The sequence below is a fragment of the Oncorhynchus clarkii genome, chromosome 18, assembly GCF_045791955.1.
Source record: "Oncorhynchus clarkii lewisi isolate Uvic-CL-2024 chromosome 18, UVic_Ocla_1.0, whole genome shotgun sequence".
Taxonomy (NCBI): Eukaryota; Metazoa; Chordata; class Actinopteri; order Salmoniformes; family Salmonidae; genus Oncorhynchus; species Oncorhynchus clarkii.
Genome location: NC_092164.1, coordinates 47,299,161 through 47,324,195, shown reverse-complemented (window position 1 = coordinate 47,324,195; position 25,035 = coordinate 47,299,161). Strand labels below are relative to the sequence as shown.

General features: G+C 46.2%; 1 protein-coding gene and 1 long non-coding RNA gene across 3 annotated transcripts; one reads left to right on the top strand and one right to left on the bottom strand.

Moving 5' to 3' along the window:
* The first annotated feature begins 206 nt into the window (after positions 1-206).
* Positions 207-11,838, top strand: LOC139373578 (glucocorticoid modulatory element-binding protein 1-like). Of its 2 annotated transcripts, none has more exons than XM_071114248.1 (10): positions 207-310; positions 1,364-1,511; positions 3,990-4,036; positions 4,122-4,240; positions 4,701-4,804; positions 5,069-5,217; positions 5,535-5,672; positions 9,106-9,243; positions 9,621-9,758; positions 10,019-11,838. In XM_071114248.1, exons 2-10 carry the CDS (start codon positions 1,381-1,383, stop codon positions 10,996-10,998), a joined length of 1,944 nt encoding a protein of 647 aa, XP_070970349.1. In that variant the 5' UTR covers positions 207-310; positions 1,364-1,380; the 3' UTR covers positions 10,999-11,838. The 2 variants fall into 2 exon arrangements, with proteins under 2 accessions (XP_070970349.1, XP_070970348.1); XM_071114247.1 differs by having other exon boundaries at positions 4,119-4,240; positions 10,019-11,769.
* LOC139373579 (uncharacterized) lies at positions 9,616-24,611 on the bottom strand. The gene is made up of 3 exons (XR_011627586.1): positions 24,397-24,611; positions 23,924-24,037; positions 9,616-9,725 (listed from the first exon to the last, which is right to left on the bottom strand). It is a non-coding gene; the product is annotated as an uncharacterized lncRNA (long non-coding RNA).
* Between the last annotated feature and the right edge of the window lie 424 nt (positions 24,612-25,035).

The window sequence follows — 25,035 nt, the reverse complement described above, 5'->3', positions numbered from 1 at the left end:
ACAAATAAAGTAGTGATTAATTGTTGTGCGACGCCTGTACAAACACAGACATGTCTGTATCGCTGGTCCACGAAATTAAATATTCAATTGCTAAAGCAGGTCACCCGAACGTCTGTGAAATAAGTGATGATTGCTGTCAAAACATTTTTTTACAGTGAATGATTGTCAACAGGCTTGTGTTTTATGTTTGACCTATTTTGGGGGAAGCAGCATGCATGACTGGCGAGCCGCGCTATATCTCAGGAAGTGTAACTGCACGAAGTGCGCATGCCCAGCAGCTTGTAGGGATGTATTCGACTTCGTAAAAACGGTAAGGAAAATCAGAACGATGGTTTTGTAATTTTAGGTTTATTCGGATTATAAGGGCGAACTGATTTATATGCTAGGCAATGTCTATCTCCACGTAGAGTTTGGTATTTGTAAAGGGGCAACACCCCGGGCTCGCTCCGAATGGCGGGGCAACGCCGTCGCGTTGTTTTCGTGTACGTGCTGCCGCACAGGGACGTAATTTTGAGGGAGCGGAGAAAAGGAAATAGTTGAACGAACGGGCGCACGCTTGTTCAGAAAAAAGCGTCACGTAACCGCCGTCACTATGTAAATATCCAAGGTGGCTAGTAACAGCCCAGCCGTCGGTTGCTTAAGCTCCAAACCTCTGCCCAAAGTCTATTACTTTAGTTAGCCTAGCCATCTTGCTAGCAAGATAGTACATTGTCATTGCAAGGGCGTTAGCCGTTCATATACACCTCACTGGTGTAGGCTATTCGGGCAAATGGTGCATTAGCAGCTAGCTATCAATGTTAGACCTGATCTTATGACTAACTAATGCACCACACTGCCCATACCCATAGAAACGTTGTGAGTAGAAAAATAGTGAAAACTTGCCGTGCATAAAGCTTAACTAGTAGCTAGCTAACGCAACGTTTCTGTGGGTATGGGCAGTGCAGTACACTAGTTTCATTTAGGAGATTCGGTGTAACAATAGCTAGCTACTAGTTAAAAGTTATGCACAGCAAGTTAGTAACCATGATGTGCCCCCTTTTCTAAATATGACAGAATAACTGAGTAATACTTTGGAGGTTAAAATGCTGAAAATCCATAGTCATTGGCTGGAACTTTGAGGCAATTGAATCTGTTTATGGGCATGGTCTGCCCTAAGAGCATCTTATCCAGATTCTGCCTTGTCGAGTCTGGCCTCCTGTAGTCTTTGTCTCTCTCTCTCACACACACACACACACACACACACACACACACACACACACACACACACACACACACACACACACACACACACACACACATTATTCTAATCTACTGTATTTGTAACCATTGTGCTCTTCTTCCCTATTCTCACCTGGGCATTCAGTAGGCTACACTGGGAGGATGGCACAAACCGAGGTGACAACGGTCTCCATGGGGGACCTAGTGGTGGTGAAGGCTACTGATGAAGAGAATGGTGATGATGAGGACAGCAACACACAGGTCATCCTCCAGCTACAACCAATCACAGCAGGGTAGGTACACACTGATGTTTACATATCATATCATATCAAATTGTATTTGTCACATACACATGGTTAGCAGATGTTAATGCGAGTGTAGCGAAATGCTTGTGCTTCTAGTTCCGACAATGCAGTAATAACAAGTAATCTAACTAACAATTCCAAAACTACTTTCTTGTACACAGTGTAAGGGGATAAAGAATATGTACATAAGGATATATGAATGAGTGATGGTACAGAGCAGCATAGGCAAGATACAGTAGATGGTATCGGGTACAGTATATACATATGAGATGAGTATGTAAACAAAGTGGCATAGTTAAAGTGGCTAGTGATACATGTATTACATAAGGATACAGTCGATGATATAGAGTACAGTATATACGTATGCATATGAGATGAATAATGTAGGGTAAGTAACATTATATAAGGTAGCATTGTTTAAAGTGGCTAGTGATATATTTACATCATTTCCCATCAATTCCCATTATTAAAGTGGCTGGAGTTGAGTCAGTGTCAGTGTGTTGGCAGCAGCCACTCAATGTTAGTGGTGGCTGTTTAACAGTCTGATGGCCTTGAGATAGAAGCTGTTTTTCAGTCTCTCGGTCCCAGCTTTGATGCACCTGTACTGACCTCGCCTTCTGGATGATAGCGGGGTGAACAGGCAGTGGCTCGGGTGGTTAATGTCCTTGATGATCTTTATGGCCTTCCTGTGACATCGGGTGGTGTAGGTGTCCTGGAGGGCAGGTAGTTTGCCCCCGGTGATGCGTTGTGCAGACCTCACTACCCTCTGGAGAGCCTTACGGTTGAGGGCGGAGCAGTTGCCGTACCAGGCTGTGATACAGCCCGCCAGGATGCTCTCGATTGTGCATCTGTAGAAGTTTGTGAGTGCTTTTGGTGACAAGCAGAATTTCTTCAGCCTCCTGAGGTTGAAGAGGCGCTGCTGCGCCTTCTTCACAATGCTGTCTGTGTGAGTGGACCAATTCAGTTTGTCTGTGATGTGTATGCCGAGGAACTTAAAACTTGCTACCCTCTCCACTACTGTTCCATCGATGTGGATAGGGGGGTGTTCCCTCTGCTGTTTCCTGAAGTCCACAATCATCTCCTTAGTTTTGTTGACGTTGAGTGTGAGGTTATTTTCCTGACACCACACTCCGAGGGCCCTCACCTCCTCCCTGTAGGCCGTCTCGTCGTTGTTGGTAATCAAGCCTACCACTGTTGTGTCGTCCGCAAACTTGATGATTGAGTTGGAGGCGTGCGTGGCCACGCAGTCGTGGGTGAACAGGGAGTACAGGAGAGGGCTCAGAACGCACCCTTGTGGGGCCCCAGTGTTGAGGATCAGCGGGGAGGAGATGTTGTTGCCTACCCTCACCACCTGGGGGCGGCCCATCAGGAAGTCCAGTACCCAGTTGCACAGGGCGGGGTCGAGACCCAGGGTCTCGAGCTTGATGACGAGCTTGGAGGGTACTATGGTGTTGAATGCCGAGCTGTAGTCAATGAACAGCATTCTCACATAGGTATTCCTCTTGTCCAGATGGGTTAGGGCGGTGTGCAGTGTGGTTGAGATTGCATCGTCTGTGGACCTATTTGGGCGGTAAGCAAATTGGAGTGGGTCTAGGGTGTCAGGTAGGGTGGAGGTGATATGGTCCTTGACTAGTCTCTCAAAGCACTTCATGATGACGGAAGTGAGTGCTACGGGGCGGTAGTCGTTTAGCTCAGTTACCTTAGCTTTCTTGGGAACAGGAACAATCGTGGCCCTCTTGAAGCATGTGGGAACAGCAGACTGGTATAGGGATTGATTGAATATGTCCGTAAACACACCGGCCAGCTGGTCTGCGCATGCTCTGAGGGCGCGGCTGGGGATGCCGTCTGGGCCTGCAGCCTTGCGAGGGTTAACACGTTTAAATGTCTTACTCACCTCGGCTGCAGTGAAGGAGAGACCGCATGTTTTCGTTGCAGGCCGTGTCAGTGGCACTGTATTGTCCTCAAAGCGGGCAAAAAAGTTATTTAGTCTGCCTGGGAGCAGGACATCCTGGTCCGTGACTGGGCTGGATTTCTTCCTGTAGTCCGTGATTGACTGTAGACCCTGCCACATGCCTCTTGTGTCTGAGCCGTTGAATTGAGATTCTACTTTGTCTCTGTACTGACGCTTAGCTTGTTTGATAGCCTTGCGGAGGGAGTAGCTGCACTGTTTGTATTCGGTCATGTTACCAGACACCTTGCCCTGATTAAAAGCAGTGGTTCGCGCTTTCAGTTTCACGCGAATGCTGCCATCAATCCACGGTTTCTGGTTAGGGAATGTTTTAATCGTACTTGGACCTGATAGGGGAAAAGGGGACAAGACTAGTGTAACAGTTGGTTCGGTGAACCATACTCACATGATGGCTTCCCAATCTAATTGCCCAGGCTTTAGGTTAGTGAGCTAACATAGTCAGACCCTGCTTTGTTTTTTGCCAACATTTTCATTTGTTGTTTCACTTTCCCTTGCAGTATGGATGAGTCAGGAGAGACAGACACGGCTGTGGAGGCCCACCCAGGTAATTGACATATACACATATATAAATAAACACACTCATAAATAAACACAAACAAAGTATATCATAAAAAATGTTCCTTCAGAAGAAGCCACAGTTGATGGGGAGGAGGTAGAGCTGGGTTATCCCATCACATGTGGAGAGTGTAAAGCTGTGCTGCTGGTCAAGAAGTTTGTCTGTCCTGGAATAAACGTCAAATGTGTCAAGGTTAGTCATGGTCATTGTATTTTCTACAGAAATCATCAAGTTTTTCAAATGTTGGTATGCAGAGAAGGAACAGCTCAGCCTGCCAGCTATTGATATACTTATAATCCTGTTTGTACAATGTCAGCAGAAGAGATTGTCACATACCATTTAATATATGCCATGTAGCAGCATTTTCATCCAAAGCCACTTAGTCTTGTGTGCATACATTTAACTTATGGGTGGCCCCAGGAATCAAACCCACAACTATGGCATTGCTAACACCATGCTCTACCAACTGAGCCATACAGGACCAGTTGTTTGCTTTAATAATGCCTTAGACATCGGTTGAATGTTTCTCATTGGCCAGTTGTTTCTTTGCTGTCTCCTTTCTAATAAGGTGGTGTAGGTATAGGATTGTAATCCCAGTGAACAGGTATGGTTCCTTTCTAAACTCTCTCACAATAACGTCTGCCCCATACAGTATGAAGACCAACTGATCAGTCCCAAGCAGTTTGTCCACATGTCTGGGAAGGCTACACTGAAGGACTGGAAAAGAGCTATCCGGATGGGAGGGGTCATGCTCAGGTGAGGAGTAGAGTTGACCAGTCCAAAATTAACCCCTGCCCTCTAGCCCCTAAGCACTTGTGCAGAGATCTGAGATCAATTTGATAGACAGACATAATCTAGAGGTAGTTTGAAGTTAGAGAGGTGGACCAGAAACTGGAGGGTTGCCAGTTAGGATCCCAGGTCTGATGGGAAAATCATCAGATTGATGTAGACGATGTGTCCCTTCTCTTCCCTCTGTTTTTCTTCACTCTTGTCCTTTATCTAATAATCTCTCTCCTTCAGGAAGATGATGGACTCGGGTCAGCTAGACTTCTATGAACACAGCACTCTGTGCACCAACACGTGTCGTAGCACCAAGTTTGACCTACTGATCAACAACACACGCTTCCCCCCTGACGGCAGCGGACTCACCACGCCCATCTCCTCACAAGGTGAGACCAGACACACCCCTCACTGAGGGCTGTAAAGATCTCAGGTTGTCTGTGGCAAAACAATTTAAAAGTTTGTCAGGCAGTTATTTTCTGTAAGGGACCTTTTAATCCTATTTTCTCCCATTTTAACTTATTTTTTAATTGGTGATATTGTACACATGTCCATTAACTTGACATTTTCATTTGGGATATATACACAAGTTTGGAATACAGTATCAGTCAATAAGCATCCAGGACCAGAACCATCTGTTTTATTTTGTGTATTGAATATTGTAAGTAGTGTAGCTGACCATGTCTCTCCTCTGTTGGACATGTAGCCCAGGTGGTGATAGGTAATGGTGGCCAGGTTGCCATGACAACTGAGGAGAGGTCAGATGTTCTGACTGGAACAATGGAGTGGAGTTCAGGGGCTGTAGCCATGGAGACAGAGAAGAAGGAAACCAGTGAGATATCAGGTGTGTTCTTCACCCCAACAGCTCCCACTAGTGACTATTTACGGTAGTTGCACTCACAACTCTGATGTCAAATATATTGAACAAAAATATAAATGCGACATGCAACAATTTCATTGATTTTACTGAGTTACAGTTCATATGAGAAAATCAGTCAGTTTAAATAAATTAATTCGGCCTCTAATCTGGCGCCCGAGTGGCGCAGCGGTCTAAGGCACTACATCTCAGTGCTACAGGCGTCACTAAAGACCGGTTTGATCCCGGGCTGTATCACAACTGGCCGTGATCGGGAGTCCCATAGGCCGGTGCACAATCGCACCCAGTGTCGTCCGGGTTAGGGGAGAGTTTGGCCGGAGTAGACCGTCATTGTACATTTTTTTTATTTCACCTTTATTTAACCAGGTAGGCTAGTTGAGAACAAGTTCTCATTTGCAACTGCGACCTGGCCAAGATAAAGCATAGCAATTCGACACATACAACAACACAGAGTTACACATGGAATAAACAAAACATAGTCAATAATACAGTAGAACAAAAGAAAACAAAAAGTCTATATACAGTGAGTGCAAATGAGGTAAGATAAGGGAGTTAAGGCAATAAATAGGCCATGGTGGCGAAGTAATTACAATATAGCAATTAAACACTGGAATGGTAGATGTGCAGAAAATGAATGTGCAAGTAGAGATACTGGGGTGAAAAGGAGCAAGATAAATAAATAAATACTGTATGGGGGATGAGGTAGGTACAGTGCCTTGCGAAAGTATTCGGCCCCCTTGAACTTTGCGACCTTTTGCCACATTTCAGGCTTCAAACATAAAGATATAAAACTGTATTTTTTTGTGAAGAATCAACAACAAGTGGGACACAATCATGAAGTGGAACGACATTTATTGGATATTTCAAACTTTTTTAACAAATCAAAAACTGAAAAATTGGGCGTGCAAAATTATTCAGCCCCTTTACTTTCAGTGCAGCAAACTCTCTCCAGAAATTCTGTGAGGATCTCTGAATGATCCAATGTTGACCTAAATGACTAATGATGATAAATACAATCCACCTGTGTGTAATCAAGTCTCCGTATAAATGCACCTGCACTGTGATGGTCTCAGAAGTCCGTTAAAAGCGCAGAGAGCATCATGAAGAACAAGGAACACACCAGGCAGGTCCGAGATACTGTTGTGAAGAAGTTTAAAGCCGGATTTGGATACAAAAAGATTTCCCAAGCTTTAAACATCCCAAGGAGCACTGTGCAAGCGATAATATTGAAATGGAAGGAGTATCAGACCACTGCAAATCTACCAGGACCTGGCCGTCCCTCTAAACTTTCAGCTCATACAAGGAGAGGACTGATCAGAGATGCAGCCAAGAGGCCCATGATCACTCTGGATGAACTGCAGAGATCTACAGCTGAGGTGGGAGACTCTGTCCATAGGACAACAATCAGTCGTATATTGCACAAATCTGGCCTTTATGGAAGAGTGGCAAGAAGAAAGCCATTTCTTAAAGATATCCATAAAAAGTGTTGTTTAAAGTTTGCCACAAGCCACCTGGGAGACACACCAAACACGTGGAAGAAGGTGCTCTGGTCAGATGAAACCAAAATTGAACTTTTTGGCAACAATGCAAAATGTTATGTTTGGCGTAAAAGCAACACAGCTCATCACCGTGAACACACCATCCCCACTGTCAAACATGGTGGTGGCAGCATCATGGTTTGGGCCTGCTTTTCTTCAGCAGGGACAGGGAAGATGGTTAAAATTGATGGGAAGATGGATGGAGCCAAATACAGGACCATTCTGGAAGAGAACCTGATGGAGTCTGCAAAAGACCTGAGACTGGGACGGAGATTTGTCTTCCAACAAGACAATGATCCAAAACATAAAGCAACATCTACAATGGAATGGTTCAAAAATAAACATATCCAGGTGTTAGAATGGCCAAGTCAAAGTCCAGACCTGAATCCAATCGAGAATCTGTGGAAAGAACTGAAAACTGCTGTTCACAAATGCTCTCCATCCAACCTCACTGAGCTCGAGCTGTTTTGCAAGGAGGAATGGGAAAAATGTTCAGTCTCTCGATGTGCAAAACTGATAGAGACATACCCCAAGCGACTTACAGCTGTAATCGCAGCAAAAGGTGGCGCTACAAATTATTAACTTAAGGGGGCTGAATAATTTTGCACGCCCAATTTTTCAGTTTTTGATTTGTTAAAAAAGTTTTAAATATCCAATAAATGTCGTTCCACTTCATGATTGTGTCCCACTTGTTGTTGATTCTTCACAAAAAATACAGTTTTATATCTTTATGTTTGAAGCCTGAAATGTGGCAAAAGGTCGCAAAGTTCAAGGGGGCCGAATACTTTCGCAAGGCATTGTAGATAGATGGGCTATGTACAGGTGCAGTGATCTGTGAGCTGCTCTGACAGCTGCTGCTTAAAGCTAGTGAGGGAGATATGAGTCTCCAGCTTCAGAGATTTTTAACTGACTTGCCTAGTTAAGTAAAGGTTAAATAAATAAAAAAATATCTATAAAAAATATATGGATTTCACATGACTGAGAACACAGATATGCATCTGTTGGTCACATATACCTTTAAAAAAACTCACAATTTTTTTATGTATTCAAATTGCCATTGATAAAATACAATTGTGTTTGTTTGTAACTTATGCCTGCCCATACCATAACTCCACCGCCACCATGGGGCACTCTGTTCACGACGTTGACAATAGCAAACTCCTCGCACACGCCAGGGGTCTGCGCTTTTGAAGCCGGTTGGCCGTACTGCCAAATTCTCTAAAACGATGTTGGAGGTGGCTTATGGTAGAGAAATAAACATACAATTATTTGGCAACAGCTCTGGTGGACATTCCTGCTGTCAGCATTTATTGTCCCCAGCACAAGGGGCACCTGTGTAATGATTATGCTGTTTAATCAGCTTCTTGTTATGCCGCACCTGTTAGCTGGATGGATTATCTTGGCAAAGGAGAAATGCTCAGTAACAGGTATGTAAACAAATTTGTGCTCAAAACCTGAGAGAAATTTTTGCAAATGGAAGATTTCTGGGATCTTTTATTTCAGCTCATGAAACATGGGACCAATACTTTACATGTTGCGTTTATATTTTTGTTCAATGTAGTTTTCTGGTCATTAGTCTTGTATCAATCTAAGGTTCGTACCTGGGTCAAATACATTATGTCAGATACTTGCGATTGGGTGCCATTGGATTAGCTCGACCGGTAAAATGGAACCAATGGAATAATCCCCAAAGTGCAAACTCCGCCCACCCTATATGCCAGTCAAGCTAAACCAACCACATTGCAAGTATTTGAAAGTATGTGACATGTAATTGACTTAAGGTCTTTCTCATCTCTCTCTACCTTGTTACTCAAATGGCATATAAACTACTTTGAACTCTGCTGTGTCCTTTGTTCCCCCAGAGGAGACATTGAACTTCTGGAAAGGCATAGCTGACGTGGGCCTGATGGGGGAGGTGGTAGACAACATCAGGACAGAGCTGTTGGAGATGCTGAGAGGAGTGCAGCTACGCAGCGAGCAGGCTGCCCTGCAGGACGCTGGTGGGTACTGGCACCTAAGACACAGGGAATAGGGTACTTTCTAAGGGTATATGCATGGTGTCACACAGGTGCAATGTTGGTTTCTGTTGATCAAGTCTGGGGATTAAATGAAGTAAAGTCTACATTATGGGTCTTTTGTGGGGCATCCCCCAAAATAGGGGACACATTTTATGTCTTGTTGAATTGTCTTACTTTAGTAAGTGAATCAAGTTTACACTTCTTTGCTTTGATTAATTGATTGACTGATGATGTGTTGTTACAGACGATATGAGGGAGTGAGGGGGGTGGTGGATGGATGTGTTGTAAGCGACCCTGTGATTGGTTGATGGATGTGTTGTTACTGACCATGTGATTGGTTGCCCACTGATGGATCTCAGATTCCTGTCTGGTAGAGGTGGCAGTGTTGAGTAACCTGGCCCAGGTGTTTGGCCTGCTGGACTCAGTCAAACACATCCTAAATGTAAGGAGAGAACAGACTGACCCTGGAGAGGAGCAGGTCATTAGCACACTGACCAGTGAGTAATGTTCAATTCAGTAACTTCAGGCAGAGGAAGGGAGATTGAGAAATGTATTTAAATATTCCTATGATGTTTTGGATCATTTCCATTTTAGTCATATTATTTCATGTCAATGGTCAGGAAACAAAAAAGCCAAGTCTACATTCAATAGTAAAGATGGACCTGTATTGGATCTGGCCTCAAACTTGCTAATTGGTACGGTTGATTACTGTAGAGCTCCATCTGAGTCATTTCTGACCTCTGACTGATCTCCACAGACCTGGAACTGCAGCTGGAGGAACAGAGACGACAGCAGCACTTCAGAGCTCAGCTCTGCCATCCCCAGCCCGACAACAACATCAGTCACACCCCAGGAGGCAAACCCACCAAGCCCAAGGCCAAACGACCTCGCTTGCAGCGGCCAGCCTCCACCACCCTCCTCACCTCTTCCCTCTCCCAGCCACATACAGCCACCCTGCAGCCCCAGCAGTTCACTGTACTTTCCCCCATTTCATTCTCTTCCATGGGCCAGCCCTTCTCCCTGTCTGGCTTGTCTGGCCTGTCAGGCCTCCCCATGGCCACGCTGGGTCAACAGAACAACACGGTGACCCTCCACACCCTACCCGCTGGCACCCAGACCTTCACCCAATACATCACCACCATGGTTGGGGCCGACGGCAAGACAGAGACCTTGACCCTCCAACCGTCCCAAGGGCTGACGCTGGTGGGCACCACCCTCCAGGACCCAAGTCAGCTGGGAGGAACCATGATGAGTCCCTTGGAGCTGGTCCAACTCACCCAGGGAGGGGTGACCGTCAGTGGGGAGATGATGGTTGAGCAGCACATGGGCCAAGTTGTGGAGAGTGGGACAATGGTACTCCACCAGGAAGGGATGATACAGGAGGGATTGGTGGAGGGAGTAGAGGACAAGAGCCAGGCACAAACGACAGTGACCGAGATTGACCCTGCCCCGGGCGACCAGACCATGGGGGCGGTGATGGAGCTACAGCTGGCCCAAGAAGGAAAGGCTGAGGTTGGGGAGGAGGGTTCCGCCATGGTCGTCCATGGTGGGATGGATGTGACCATTGTCTCGGAGGAGGGGAAGGGAGGGGAGGGAATGGTGGTTCAGGGGGAGGTTCTCGAAGCTGGGCAGCAGAGCCAGGTAGAAGGGGTAGAGCTGGATGCTAACGGGCAGATCTCATGCCTAAGGATAATGGTGATCGAGGAGGAGACTCGGGAAGAGGAACAGGCCAAATGACCCAGCTCTGCTCTGCAGACAGAGACAATACCCTCTCCTCTCCATGTTGCAATGTGAGACAGTAGGGATGGACTAGCCTGGTTCCAGATATGTTTGTGCTGTCTTGCCAACTCTCTGTGACAATGATCATAAGAGCTCAGCACAAACAGAGGGTGGACTCATTGACAGAACATAAAATAGCATGCAGGCAGACTTGTGGTGTGAGTAAGTGTTTGGAGTATGCTATTTACACAGAGAGATGCCAAAGACCTTGCCTTCTTAGAGAAGCTGTGGTCCTTAGCAGCTAGGCCAGGGTGTCCATTATTTTCATTGTTGTTTCGGTCATTTTTATCAAAACGACAACACAGCCAGGCACGGTATCTTATGTTGTTTGTTTTGTAACACGTGTGTTACCCTTTTGGGGTGTGTGTGTGTGTGTGTGTGTGTGTGTGTGTGTGTGTGTGTGTGGGGGGCTAGAGGTCTACTGTGGGATGACAGCAACAGTTCTAAAACAATAAAGTCTGCTCTATATTTCTTTCATTAAATAGAAAGCATACCACTCCTCCTCTGTGCAGCTTTTGGGATGAAGTCTTTTCTGCAGTTTTTGTAAAAGAAAACAAAGATAATATGTTGAGCTCACTGTTGTCAGTTCTGTGAATCGACACATTGTATTCTTCACTGGAAGCCTTTTTCTTTTCAAGATTTGCATAATTTTTCACATGATTGTCTGTATGGCAATAAATGCAGTAGATGTACAGTATCAGTCAAAAGTTTGGACACACCTACTCATTCAAAGGTTTTTCTTTATTTGTACTATTTTCTACATTGTAGAATAATAATGAATACATCAAAACTATGAAATAACACATGGAATCATGTAGTAACCAAAAAAGTGTTAAACAAATCAAAATACATTTGAGATTCTTCCAAGTAGCCACCCTTTGCCTTGATGACAGCTTTACACACTCTTGACATACTCTCAACCAGCTTCACCTGGAATGCTTTTCCAAGGAGTTTCCACATATGCTGAGCACATGCTGAGCACTTGTTGACTGCTTTTCCTTCACTCTGCGGTCCAACTCATCCCAAACCATCTCAATTGGGTTGAGGTCGGGTGATTGTGGAGGCCAGGTCATCTGATGCAGCACTCCATCACTCTCCTTCTTGATCAAATAGTCCTTACACAGCCTGGAGGTGTGTTGGGTCATTGTCCTGTTAAAAAGCAAATGATAGTCCCACTAAGCTTAAACCAGATGGGATGGCGTACCGCTGCAGAATGCTGTGGTAGCCATGCTGGTTAAGTGTGCTTGAATTCTAAATAAATCACTGACAGTGTCACCAGCAAAGCACCATCACACCTCCTCCATGCTTCATAGTGGGAACCACACATGCAGAGATCATCTGTTGACCTACTGTGCTTCTCACAAAGACACGTCGATTGGAACTAAAAATCTCAAATCTGGACTCATCAGACCAAAGGACAGATTTCCACTGGTGTAATGTCAATTGTTTGTGTTTCTTGGCCCAAGCAAGTCTCTTCTTATTATTTAGTAGTGGTTTCTTTGCAGCAATTCGACCATGAAGGGCTGATTCACACAGTCTCCTCTGAACAGTTGATGTTGAGATGTGTCTGTTACTTGAACCTATCCTCTGCTGCAGAGGTAACTCTGGGTCTTCCTTTCCTGTTGCGGTCCTCATGAGAGACAGTTTCATCATAGCAGAGGTAACTCTGGGTCTTCCTTTCCTGTGGCGGTCCTCATGAGAGACAGTTTCATCATAGCAGAGGTAACTCTGGGTCTTCCTTTCCTGTTGCGGTCCTCATGAGAGACAGTTTCATCATAGCAGAGGTAACTCTGGGTCTTCCTTTCCTGTGGCAGTCCTCATGAGAGACAGTTTCATCATAGCAGAGGTAACTCTGGGTCTTCCTTTCCTGTGGCGGTCCTCATGAGAGACAGTTTCATCATAGCAGAGGTAACTCTGGGTCTTCCTTTCCTGTGGCGGTCCTCATGAGAGACAGTTTCATCATAGCAGAGGTAACTCTGGGTCTTCCTTTCCTGTGGCGGTCCTCATGAGAGACAGTTTCATCATAGCAGAGGTAACTCTGGGTCTTCCTTTCCTGTGGCGGTCCTCATGAGAGACAGTTTCATCATAGCAGAGGTAACTCTGGGTCTTCCTTTCCTGTGGCGGTCCTCATGAGAGACAGTTTCATCATAGCAGAGGTAACTCTGGGTCTTCCTTTCCTGTGGCGGTCCTCATGAGAGACAGTTTCATCATAGCAGAGGTAACTCTGGGTCTTCCTTTCCTGTGGCGGTCCTCATGAGAGACAGTTTCATCATAGCAGAGGTAACTCTGGGTCTTCCTTTCCTGTGGCGGTCCTCATGAGAGACAGTTTCATCATAGCAGAGGTAACTCTGGGTCTTCCTTTCCTGTGGCGGTCCTCATGAGAGACAGTTTCATCATAGCAGAGGTAACTCTGGGTCTTCCTTTCCTGTGGTGGTCCTCATGAGAGACAGTTTCATCATAGCAGAGGTAACTCTGGGTCTTCCTTTCCTGTGATGGTCCTCATGAGAGACAGTTTCATCATAGCAGAGGTAACTCTGGGTCTTCCTTTCCTGTGGCGGTCCTCATGAGAGACAGTTTCATCATAGCAGAGGTAACTCTGGGTCTTCCTTTCCTGTGGTGGTCCTCATGAGAGACAGTTTCATCATAGCAAAGGTAACTCTGGGTCTTCCTTTCCTGTGGTGGTCCTCATGAGAGACAGTTTCATCATAGCAGAGGTAACTCTGGGTCTTCCTTTCCTGTGGTGGTCCTCATGAGAGAGTTTCATCATAGCAGAGGTAACTCTGGGTCTTCCTTTCCTGTGGTGGTCCTCATGAGAGACAGTTTCATCATAGCAGAGGTAACTCTGGGTCTTCCTTTCCTGTGGTGGTCCTCATGAGAGACAGTTTCATCATAGCAGAGGTAACTCTGGGTCTTCCTTTCCTGTGGCGGTCCTCATGAGAGACAGTTTCATCATAGCAGAGGTAACTCTGGGTCTTCCTTTCCTGTGGCGGTCCTCATGAGAGACAGTTTCATCATAGCAGGGGTAACTCTGGGTCTTCCTTTCCTGTGGCGGTCCTCATGAGAGACAGTTTCATCATAGCAGAGGTAACTCTGGGTCTTCCTTTCCTGTGGCGGTCCTCATGAGAGACAGTTTCATCATAGCAGAGGTAACTCTGGGTCTTCCTTTCCTGTTGCGGTCCTCATGAGAGACAGTTTCATCATAGCAGAGGTAACTCTGGGTCTTCCTTTCCTGTGGTGGTCCTCATGAGAGACAGTTTCATCATAGCAGAGGTAACTTTGGGTCTTCCTTTCCTGTTGCGGTCCTCATGAGAGACAGTTTCATCATAGCAGAGGTAACTCTGGGTCTTCCTTTCCTGTGGCGGTCCTCATGAGAGACAGTTTCATCATAGCAGAGGTAACTCTGGGTCTTCCTTTCCTGTGGTGGTCCTCATGAGAGACAGTTTCATCATAGCAGAGGTAACTCTGGGTCTTCCTTTCCTGTTGCGGTCCTCATGAGAGACAGTTTCATCATAGCAGAGGTAACTCTGGGTCTTCCTTTCCTGTGGCGGTCCTCATGAGAGACAGTTTCATCATAGCAGAGGTAACTCTGGGTCTTCCTTTCCTGTTGCGGTCCTCATGAGAGACAGTTTCATCATAGCAGAGGTAACTCTGGGTCTTCCTTTCCTGTGGTGGTCCTCATGATTGCCAGTTTCATCATAGCAGAGGTAACTCTGGGTCTTCCTTTCCTGTGGTGGTCCTCATGAGAGACAGTTTCATCATAGCAGAGGTAACTCTGGGTCTTCCTTTCCTGTGGTGGTCCTCATGAGAGACAGTTTCATCATAGCAGAGGTAACTCTGGGTCTTCCTTTCCTGTGGCGGTCCTCAGGAGAGTCAGTTTCATCATAGCAGAGGTAACTCTGGGTCTTCCTTTCCTGTTGCGGTCCTCATGAGAGACAGTTTCATCATAGCAGAGGTAACTCTGGGTCTTCCTTTCCTGTGGCGGTCCTCATGAGAGACAGTTTCATCATAGCAGAGGTAACTCTGGGTCTTCCTTTCCTGTGGTGGTCCTCATGAGAGACAGTTTCATCATAGCAGAGGTAACTCTGGGTCTTCCTTTCCTGTGGTGGTCCTCATGAGAGACAGTTTTATCATAGCAGAGGTAACTCTGGGTCTTCCTTTCCTGTGGTGGTCCTCATGAGAGACAGTTTCATCATAGCAGAGGTAACTCTGGGTCTTCCTTTCCTGTTGCGGTCCTCATGAGAGACAGTTTCATCATAGCAGAGGTAACTCTGGGTCTTCCTTTCCTGTGGCGGTCCTCATGAGAGACAGTTTCATCATAGCAGAGGTAACTCTGGGTCTTCCTTTCCTGTTGCGGTCCTCATGAGAGACAGTTTCATCATAGCAGAGGTAACTCTGGGTCTTCCTTTCCTGTGGTGGTCCTCATGATTGCCAGTTTCATCATAGCAGAGGTAACTCTGGGTCTTCCTTTCCTGTGGTGGTCCTCATGAGAGACAGTTTCATCATAGCAGAGGTAACTCTGGGTCTTCCTTTCCTGTGGTGGTCCTCATGAGAGACAGTTTCATCATAGCAGAGGTAACTCTGGGTCTTCCTTTCCTGTGGCGGTCCTCAGGAGAGTCAGTTTCATCATAGCAGAGGTAACTCTGGGTCTTCCTTTCCTGTTGCGGTCCTCATGAGAGACAGTTTCATCATAGCAGAGGTAACTCTGGGTCTTCCTTTCCTGTGGCGGTCCTCATGAGAGACAGTTTCATCATAGCAGAGGTAACTCTGGGTCTTCCTTTCCTGTGGTGGTCCTCATGAGAGACAGTTTCATCATAGCAGAGGTAACTCTGGGTCTTCCTTTCCTGTGGTGGTCCTCATGAGAGACAGTTTCATCATAGCAGAGGTAACTCTGGGTCTTCCTTTCCTGTGGCGGTCCTCATGAGAGTCAGTTTCATCATAGCAGAGGTAACTCTGGGTTTTCCTTTCCTGTTGCGGTCCTCATGAGAGACAGTTTCATCATAGCAGAGGTAACTCTGGGTCTTCCTTTCCTGTGGCGGTCCTCATGAGAGACAGTTTCATCATAGCAGAGGTAACTCTGGGTCTTCCTTTCCTGTGGCGGTCCTCATGAGAGACAGTTTTATCATAGCAGAGGTAACTCTGGGTCTTCCTTTCCTGTGGCGGTCCTCATGAGAGACAGTTTCATCATAGAAGAGGTAACTCTGGGTCTTCCTTTCCTGTGGCGGTCCTCATGAGAGACAGTTTCATCATAGCAGAGGTAACTCTGGGTCTTCCTTTCCTGTGGTGGTCCTCATGAGAGACAGTTTCATCATAGCAGAGGTAACTCTGGGTCTTCCTTTCCTGTGGCGGTCCTCATGAGAGACAGTTTCATCATAGCAGAGGTAACTCTGGGTCTTCCTTTCCTGTTGCGGTCCTCATGAGAGACAGTTTCATCATAGCAGAGGTAACTCTGGGTCTTCCTTTCCTGTGGTGGTCCTCATGAGAGACAGTTTCATCATAGCAGAGGTAACTCTGGGTCTTCCTTTCCTGTGGTGGTCCTCATGAGAGACAGTTTCATCATAGCAGAGGTAACTCTGGGTCTTCCTTTCCTGTGGTGGTCCTCATGAGAGACAGTTTCATCATGGCAGAGGTAACTCTGGGTCTTCCTTTCCTGTGGTGGTCCTCATGAGAGACAGTTTCATCATAGCAGAGGTAACTCTGCGTCTTCCTTTCTTGTGGTGGTCCTCATGAGAGACAGTTTCATCATAGCAGAGGTAACTCTGGGTCTTCCTTTCCTGTGGTGGTCCTCATGAGAGACAGTTTCATCATAGCAAAGGTAACTCTGGGTCTTCCTTTCCTGTGGTGGTCCTCATGAGAGACAGTTTCATCATAGCAGAGGTAACTCTGGGTCTTCCTTTCCTGTGGTGGTCCTCATGAGAGACAGTTTCATCATAGCAGAGGTAACTCTGGGTCTTCCTTTCCTGTGGCGGTCCTCATGAGAGACAGTTTCATCATAGCAGAGGGAACTCTGGGTCTTCCTTTCCTGTTGCGGTCCTCATGAGAGACAGTTTCATCATAGCAGAGGTAACTCTGGGTCTTCCTTTCCTGTGGTGGTCCTCATGAGAGACAGTTTCATCATAGCAGAGGTAACTCTGGGTCTTCCTTTCCTGTGGTGGTCCTCATGAGAGACAGTTTCATCATAGCAGAGGTAACTCTGCGTCTTCCTTTCTTGTGGTGGTCCTCATGAGAGACAGTTTCATCATAGCAGAGGTAACTCTGGGTCTTCCTTTCCTGTGGTGGTCCTCATGAGAGACAGTTTCATCATAGCAAAGGTAACTCTGGGTCTTCCTTTCCTGTGGTGGTCCTCATGAGAGACAGTTTCATCATAGCAGAGGTAACTCTGGGTCTTCCTTTCCTGTGGTGGTCCTCATGAGAGACAGTTTCATCATAGCAGAGGTAACTCTGGGTCTTCCTTTCCTGTGGTGGTCCTCATGAGAGACAGTTTCATCATAGCAGAGGTAACTCTGGGTCTTCCTTTCCTGTGGCGGTCCTCATGAGAGACAGTTTCATCATAGCAGAGGTAACTCTGGGTCTTCCTTTCCTGTGGCGGTCCTCATGAGAGACAGTTTCATCATAGCAGAGGTAACTCTGGGTCTTCCTTTCCTGTGGCGGTCCTCATGAGAGACAGTTTCATCATAGCAGAGGTAACTCTGGGTCTTCCTTTCCTGTGGTGGTCCTCATGAGAGACAGTTTCATCATAGCAGAGGTAACTCTGGGTCTTCCTTTCCTGTGGTGGTCCTCATGAGAGCCAGTTTCATCATAGCAGAGGTAACTCTGGGTCTTCCTTTCCTGTGGTGGTCCTCATGAGAGACAGTTTCATCATAGCAGAGGTAACTCTGGGTCTTCCTTTCCTGTGGTGGTCCTCATGAGAGACAGTTTCATCATAGCAGAGGTAACTCTGGGTCTTCCTTTCCTGTGGTGGTCCTCATGAGAGTCAGTTTCATCATAGCAGAGGTAACTCTGGGTCTTCCTTTCCTGTTGCGGTCCTCATGAGAGACAGTTTCATCATAGCAGAGGTAACTCTGGGTCTTCCTTTCCTGTGGCGGTCCTCATGAGAGACAGTTTCATCATAGCAGAGGTAACTCTGGGTCTTCCTTTCCTGTGGTGGTCCTCATGAGAGACAGTTTCATCATATCAGAGGTAACTCTGGGTCTTCCTTTCCTGTGGTGGTCCTCATGAGAGACAGTTTCATCATAGCAGAGGTAACTCTGGGTCTTCCTTTCCTGTGGCGGTCCTCATGAGAGTCAGTTTCATCATAGCAGAGGTAACTCTGGGTCTTCCTTTCCTGTTGCGGTCCTCATGAGAGACAGTTTCATCATAGCAGAGGTAACTCTGGGTCTTCCTTTCCTGTGGCGGTCCTCATGAGAGACAGTTTCATCATAGCAGAGGTAACTCTGGGTCTTCCTTTCCTGTGGCGGTCCTCATGAGAGACAGTTTTATCATAGCAGAGGTAACTCTGGGTCTTCCTTTCCTGTGGCGGTCCTCATGAGAGACAGTTTCATCATAGAATAGGTAACTCTGGGTCTTCCTTTCCTGTGGCGGTCCTCATGAGAGACAGTTTCATCATAGCAGAGGTAACTCTGGGTCTTCCTTTCCTGTGGCGGTCCTCATGAGAGACAGTTTCATCATAGCAGAGGTAACTCTGGGTCTTCCTTTCCTGTGGTGGTCCTCATGAGAGACAGTTTCATCATGGCAGAGGTAACTCTGGGTCTTCCTTTCCTGTGGTGGTCCTCATGAGAGACAGTTTCATCATAGCAGAGGTAACTCTGCGTCTTCCTTTCTTGTGGTGGTCCTCATGAGAGACAGTTTCATCATAGCAGAGGTAACTCTGGGTCTTCCTTTCCTGTGGTGGTCCTCATGAGAGACAGTTTCATCATAGCAAAGGTAACTCTGGGTCTTCCTTTCCTGTGGTGGTCCTCATGAGAGACAGTTTCATCATAGCAGAGGTAACTCTGGGTCTTCCTTTCCTGTGGTGGTCCTCATGAGAGACAGTTTCATCATAGCAGAGGTAACTCTGGGTCTTCCTTTCCTGTGGTGGTCCTCATGAGAGACAGTTTCATCATAGCAGAGGTAACTCTGGGTCTTCCTTTCCTGTGGTGGTCCTCATGAGAGACAGTTTCATCATGGCAGAGGTAACTCTGGGTCTTCCTTTCCTGTGGTGGTCCTCATGAGAGACAGTTTCATCATAGCAGAGGTAACTCTGGGTCTTCCTTTCCTGTGGTGGTCCTCATGAGAGACAGTTTCATCATAGCAGAGGTAACTCTGGGTCTTCCTTTCCTGTGGTGGTCCTCATGAGAGACAGTTTCATCATAGCAGAGGTAACTCTGGGTCTTCCTTTCCTGTGGCGGTCCTCATGAGAGACAGTTTCATCATAGCAGAGGGAACTCTGGGTCTTCCTTTCCTGTTGCGGTCCTCATGAGAGACAGTTTCATCATAGCAGAGGTAACTCTGGGTCTTCCTTTCCTGTGGTGGTCCTCATGAGAGACAGTTTCATCATAGCAGAGGTAACTCTGGGTCTTCCTTTCCTGTGGTGGTCCTCATGAGAGACAGTTTCATCATAGCAGAGGTAACTCTGCGTCTTCCTTTCTTGTGGTGGTCCTCATGAGAGACAGTTTCATCATAGCAGAGGTAACTCTGGGTCTTCCTTTCCTGTGGTGGTCCTCATGAGAGACAGTTTCATCATAGCAAAGGTAACTCTGGGTCTTCCTTTCCTGTGGTGGTCCTCATGAGAGACAGTTTCATCATAGCAGAGGTAACTCTGGGTCTTCCTTTCCTGTGGTGGTCCTCATGAGAGACAGTTTCATCATAGCAGAGGTAACTCTGGGTCTTCCTTTCCTGTGGTGGTCCTCATGAGAGACAGTTTCATCATAGCAGAGGTAACTCTGGGTCTTCCTTTCCTGTGGCGGTCCTCATGAGAGACAGTTTCATCATAGCAGAGGTAACTCTGGGTCTTCCTTTCCTGTGGCGGTCCTCATGAGAGACAGTTTCATCATAGCAGAGGTAACTCTGGGTCTTCCTTTCCTGTGGCGGTCCTCATGAGAGACAGTTTCATCATAGCAGAGGTAACTCTGGGTCTTCCTTTCCTGTGGTGGTCCTCATGAGAGACAGTTTCATCATAGCAGAGGTAACTCTGGGTCTTCCTTTCCTGTGGTGGTCCTCATGAGAGCCAGTTTCATCATAGCAGAGGTAACTCTGGGTCTTCCTTTCCTGTGGTGGTCCTCATGAGAGACAGTTTCATCATAGCAGAGGTAACTCTGGGTCTTCCTTTCCTGTGGTGGTCCTCATGAGAGACAGTTTCATCATAGCAGAGGTAACTCTGGGTCTTCCTTTCCTGTGGTGGTCCTCATGAGAGTCAGTTTCATCATAGCAGAGGTAACTCTGGGTCTTCCTTTCCTGTTGCGGTCCTCATGAGAGACAGTTTCATCATAGCAGAGGTAACTCTGGGTCTTCCTTTCCTGTGGCGGTCCTCATGAGAGACAGTTTCATCATAGCAGAGGTAACTCTGGGTCTTCCTTTCCTGTGGTGGTCCTCATGAGAGACAGTTTCATCATATCAGAGGTAACTCTGGGTCTTCCTTTCCTGTGGTGGTCCTCATGAGAGACAGTTTCATCATAGCAGAGGTAACTCTGGGTCTTCCTTTCCTGTGGCGGTCCTCATGAGAGTCAGTTTCATCATAGCAGAGGTAACTCTGGGTCTTCCTTTCCTGTTGCGGTCCTCATGAGAGACAGTTTCATCATAGCAGAGGTAACTCTGGGTCTTCCTTTCCTGTGGCGGTCCTCATGAGAGACAGTTTCATCATAGCAGAGGTAACTCTGGGTCTTCCTTTCCTGTGGCGGTCCTCATGAGAGACAGTTTTATCATAGCAGAGGTAACTCTGGGTCTTCCTTTCCTGTGGCGGTCCTCATGAGAGACAGTTTCATCATAGAATAGGTAACTCTGGGTCTTCCTTTCCTGTGGCGGTCCTCATGAGAGACAGTTTCATCATAGCAGAGGTAACTCTGGGTCTTCCTTTCCTGTGGCGGTCCTCATGAGAGACAGTTTCATCATAGCAGAGGTAACTCTGGGTCTTCCTTTCCTGTGGTGGTCCTCATGAGAGACAGTTTCATCATAGCAGAGGTAACTCTGGGTCTTCCTTTCCTGTGGCGGTCCTCATGAGAGACAGTTTCATCATAGCAGAGGTAACTCTGGGTCTTCCTTTCCTGTTGCGGTCCTCATGAGAGACAGTTTCATCATAGCAGAGGTAACTCTGGGTCTTCCTTTCCTGTGGTGGTCCTCATGAGAGACAGTTTCATCATAGCAGAGGTAACTCTGGGTCTTCCTTTCCTGTGGTGGTCCTCATGAGAGACAGTTTCATCATAGCAGAGGTAACTCTGGGTCTTCCTTTCCTGTGGTGGTCCTCATGAGAGACAGTTTCATCATATCTCTTGAGAGTTTTTGAAACTGCACTTGAAGAAACTTTCAAAGTTCTTTACAATTCCAGATTGACTGACCTTCATGTATTAAAGTAATGATGGACTGTCATTTTTCTTTGCTTATCTGAACTGTTCTTGCCATAATATGGACTTGGTATTTTACCAAATAAGGCTATCTTCTGCATACCACCCCTACTTTGTCACAACACGACTGATTGGCTCAGACACATTAAGAAGGAAAGAAATTCTACAATTAACTTTTAACAAGGCACATCTGTTAATTGAAATGCATTCCAGGTGACTACCTCATGAAGCTGGTTGAGAGAATGCCAAGAGTGTGCAAAGCTGTCATCAAGGCAAAGGGTGGCTACTTTGAAGAATTGTTAAACACTTTTTTGGTTATTACATGCTTCCATATGTGTTATTTCATAGTTTTGATGTCTTCACTATTAGTCTCCAACGTAGAAAATAGTTTTAAAAAATTAAGAAAAACCCTTGAATGAGTAGGTGTGTCCAAACCTTTAACTGGTACTGTATATGCAAGTTCCATAGAGAACAACATATTTCTCTCCATTGCATTTTCTTTCTCTGTTTATTATTTTTAGTGTGTGGTTATTTTGCCTCGCAAGTTTAATAGATATAAATGGACCTAAAGTTAAAGTATGACTAAGATGGTTATTTATGTAAGTCAAAGTAGAATAACAGGGACTCTAATGTCAAGCTGAACAAAATGCTGTTAACACTTTAGGAAGGGGGTATACATACGGCATTCATAACACCTTTATGAAACCATTCATAACAATTCACTAGCCTACGGATATTGTTGCGCTCGTTTTGTCTAGGGGTCCTAGGCGTAGTTACATGGTCTGTAACCTGAATTAATATTTGCATTTATGTGAGAAATCAGTGTTTGAGGCGGCAGGTAGCCTAGCTGTTGAAGGCGTTGGGACATTAACAGAATGGACGCTGGTTCAAATCCCTGAGCCAACTAGGTGAAAAATATGCCGATGTGCCCTTGAGCAAGGCACTTAACCATAATTGCTCCTGTAAGTTGCTTTGCATAAGAGTATCAGTAGCAGTATCATTCATAACAACCGTCAGAAAGTTTTACCCAAACCGCTGCCCAGCCTAGAACAAAAAACAAAAGTTCTTACTTTGTTTTCTTTACTCATAATAACATGCAAAGTTCCATGATCCTGATTGCTTTCAGACACAGAAGTGCAGTGTTGAGACAGAAATTAATAAATCCATTCAATTATTTTGGTCAATGAATGTGAACATACTTGCAGGGTATTTGAAGTTAACTAATATATATGTAATGACCTGTTCTATAGTTAACCTCTGTTTACTCAAGGCTTGAAAAGTTATTTCCATAATGACTGTAATGTGTTTTAATATTAAAATTAAAAGACAAATAAATTGGTGGTGGTTGGTGTGGGTGTGGTGGTTGGTGGTGGTTGGTGTGGGTGTGGTGGTTGGTGGTGGTTGGTGTGGGTGTGGTGGTGGTTGGTAGTGGTGTGGTGGTTGGTGGTGGGTGTGGTGGTTGGTGGTGGTTGGTAGTGGTTGGTGTGGATGTGGTGGTTGGTGTGGTGGTTGGTAGTGGTGTGGGTGTGGTGGTTGGTAGTGGTTGGTAGTGGTTGGTGGGTGGTGATTATTGTGGGTGTGGTGGTTGGGAGCGCACCAGTCATGTTCTGTGGAGGAGGAGATCCAAAGGAGATGGAGATGGATGGATTGGCCACACCCTCTTAAAGTCCCCCTCCAACATCACCAGGCAAGCTCTGTACTAGATGCAGCTCGGGACCTCAAACTCAACTCTGGACCTCGAAGTTCAACAGAGCTTTTTAACTGTTCCCTTATAATCAGAGATTGATTTAGACCTGGGACACTAGGTGGGTACAATAAATTATCAGGTATAACAGAATCAGTAGGCACCCGACCTCATGGGGTAAGAGTTGAATACCCCTGCGCTAGGGAAATAGAAGAGAGGGCATCCACAAAACACCTGGAGGTGAGCGCTTGAAGCAGATACCAAAAGATCTGGCAGGGGGTGGAATGAGCTGGAGAAGTCCAGAAGAGAGTATTATGGAGAGGAGTCGTTGATTGCCTGCGTAGGGTATTCAACAGAGGTGTGGACTTGAGTCACATGACTAGGACTTGAGTCACATGACTAGGACTTGAGTCAGACTCGAGTCACAGATATGATGACTTGCAACTCGACTTTGACTTTAACACCACTGACTCATGACTTCGACTTGAGCCTTTTGATTCAACCTGACTTGATAAAGTAATAAAAATATAGATATTTTTAAAAGCATTCATGATTTGTGTAAATGTAATATACTAACTATTACTCTTGTTAAAAATATAAAATGCTATTACATTTGGTGAAGAGCACATTATGACTTGTTAAGGACTCGAAACTCAAAGTTTATTACTTGAGACTTGACTTGACCACAAGCCCGTCCTCCCCAATTTAAGTCCCACCAACCTCCTGTGGTGGAACTGGCTTCGAGGTCCAGAGTTGAGTTTGAGGGGCCTGCTGTATGAACCTAAAGAAAGGAAGGAAGAAAGTAATGTCCTTATATCACCACTAGAGAGCAGTAGAGATCTATTTCATTGTAGGTTGCAGAGCTTGAGTCAAGGATTGCTTCTGCCCTGTCCTTCATTAATATAGTCAGCACGCATAAACTGTCTGGATTCTGTCTATCATGCCCACTGCTCTGCAGGGTTTAATCCGCCCTGTCATGTGATGTATCCATGAAGGGCGTGGGGCTGGTCGCAGTGCATTGCTGACATGGTACCTGGGCCCAGCTGGTTATTATATGGGATGTTTTCCTTACAATGAACAGTCAAAGTGTCTGAGGGCTAAGCATGTAGGCAGGAGGAGTAGCACAGGTGGCATATTTACGTTAGGGAGAGGCATGTGTAGCCGAGTGATCATAGGGTCCAGTGAGTAGCTAGGCGAGCTGGAGGCACGGTGATTCAGACAGCTAGCAGGCCGAGGCTAGCAGCAGGCTTGCAGATGGGCCTCAGGTGGACGTTGCAACAAGAGTCTGTTGAAACCCCTCTCGTACGGTTACGTCGTCAGACCAGTTGTGATGGATCGGCGGGGCTCCGTGTCGGCAGCAAAGGGTCCAGGCCAATTGGCAGAAGAGGTATTGAAGCCCAGGAATTATCTGATTAAATTCTTTGGCTAGCCGGGAGAAGGGCCTAGCTCGAGGTTAGCTCCAGGCTAACTGGTGCTTGCTTCGGGACAGAAACCCCCTTGGACGGTTACGTCGGTAGACCAGTCATGATTGATTGGCGAGGCTCTGTGTCGGCAGCAAAGGGTCCAGGCCAATTGGTAAAAGAGGTAATTGAAGCCCAGGGATTGCTTGATGGAATCTCTTCAGCTAGCCGGGAGATGGGCCTAGTTCAAGGCTAGCTCCAGGCTAACTACTAGCTAGTAGCTAGTTAGCTGGCTAGCTTCAGAAGGGGGTTCCGGTTCGAAAGTGTAAAAAGAGCAGATCCATACCACTTTGGGTGAGGCGGGTTGCAGGAGAGTACA

Coding starts and splice junctions, on each gene's coding strand:
- LOC139373578 (XM_071114247.1), top strand. CDS start 1,381: ATGGCACAAACCGAGGTGACAACGGTCTCCATGGGGGACCTAGTGGTG. Junction 5,673..9,105: donor GGAAACCAGTGAGATATCAG/GTGTGTTCTTCA, acceptor TTGTTCCCCCAG/AGGAGACATTGAACTTCTGG. Junction 9,759..10,018: donor GGTCATTAGCACACTGACCA/GTGAGTAATGTT, acceptor TGATCTCCACAG/ACCTGGAACTGCAGCTGGAG.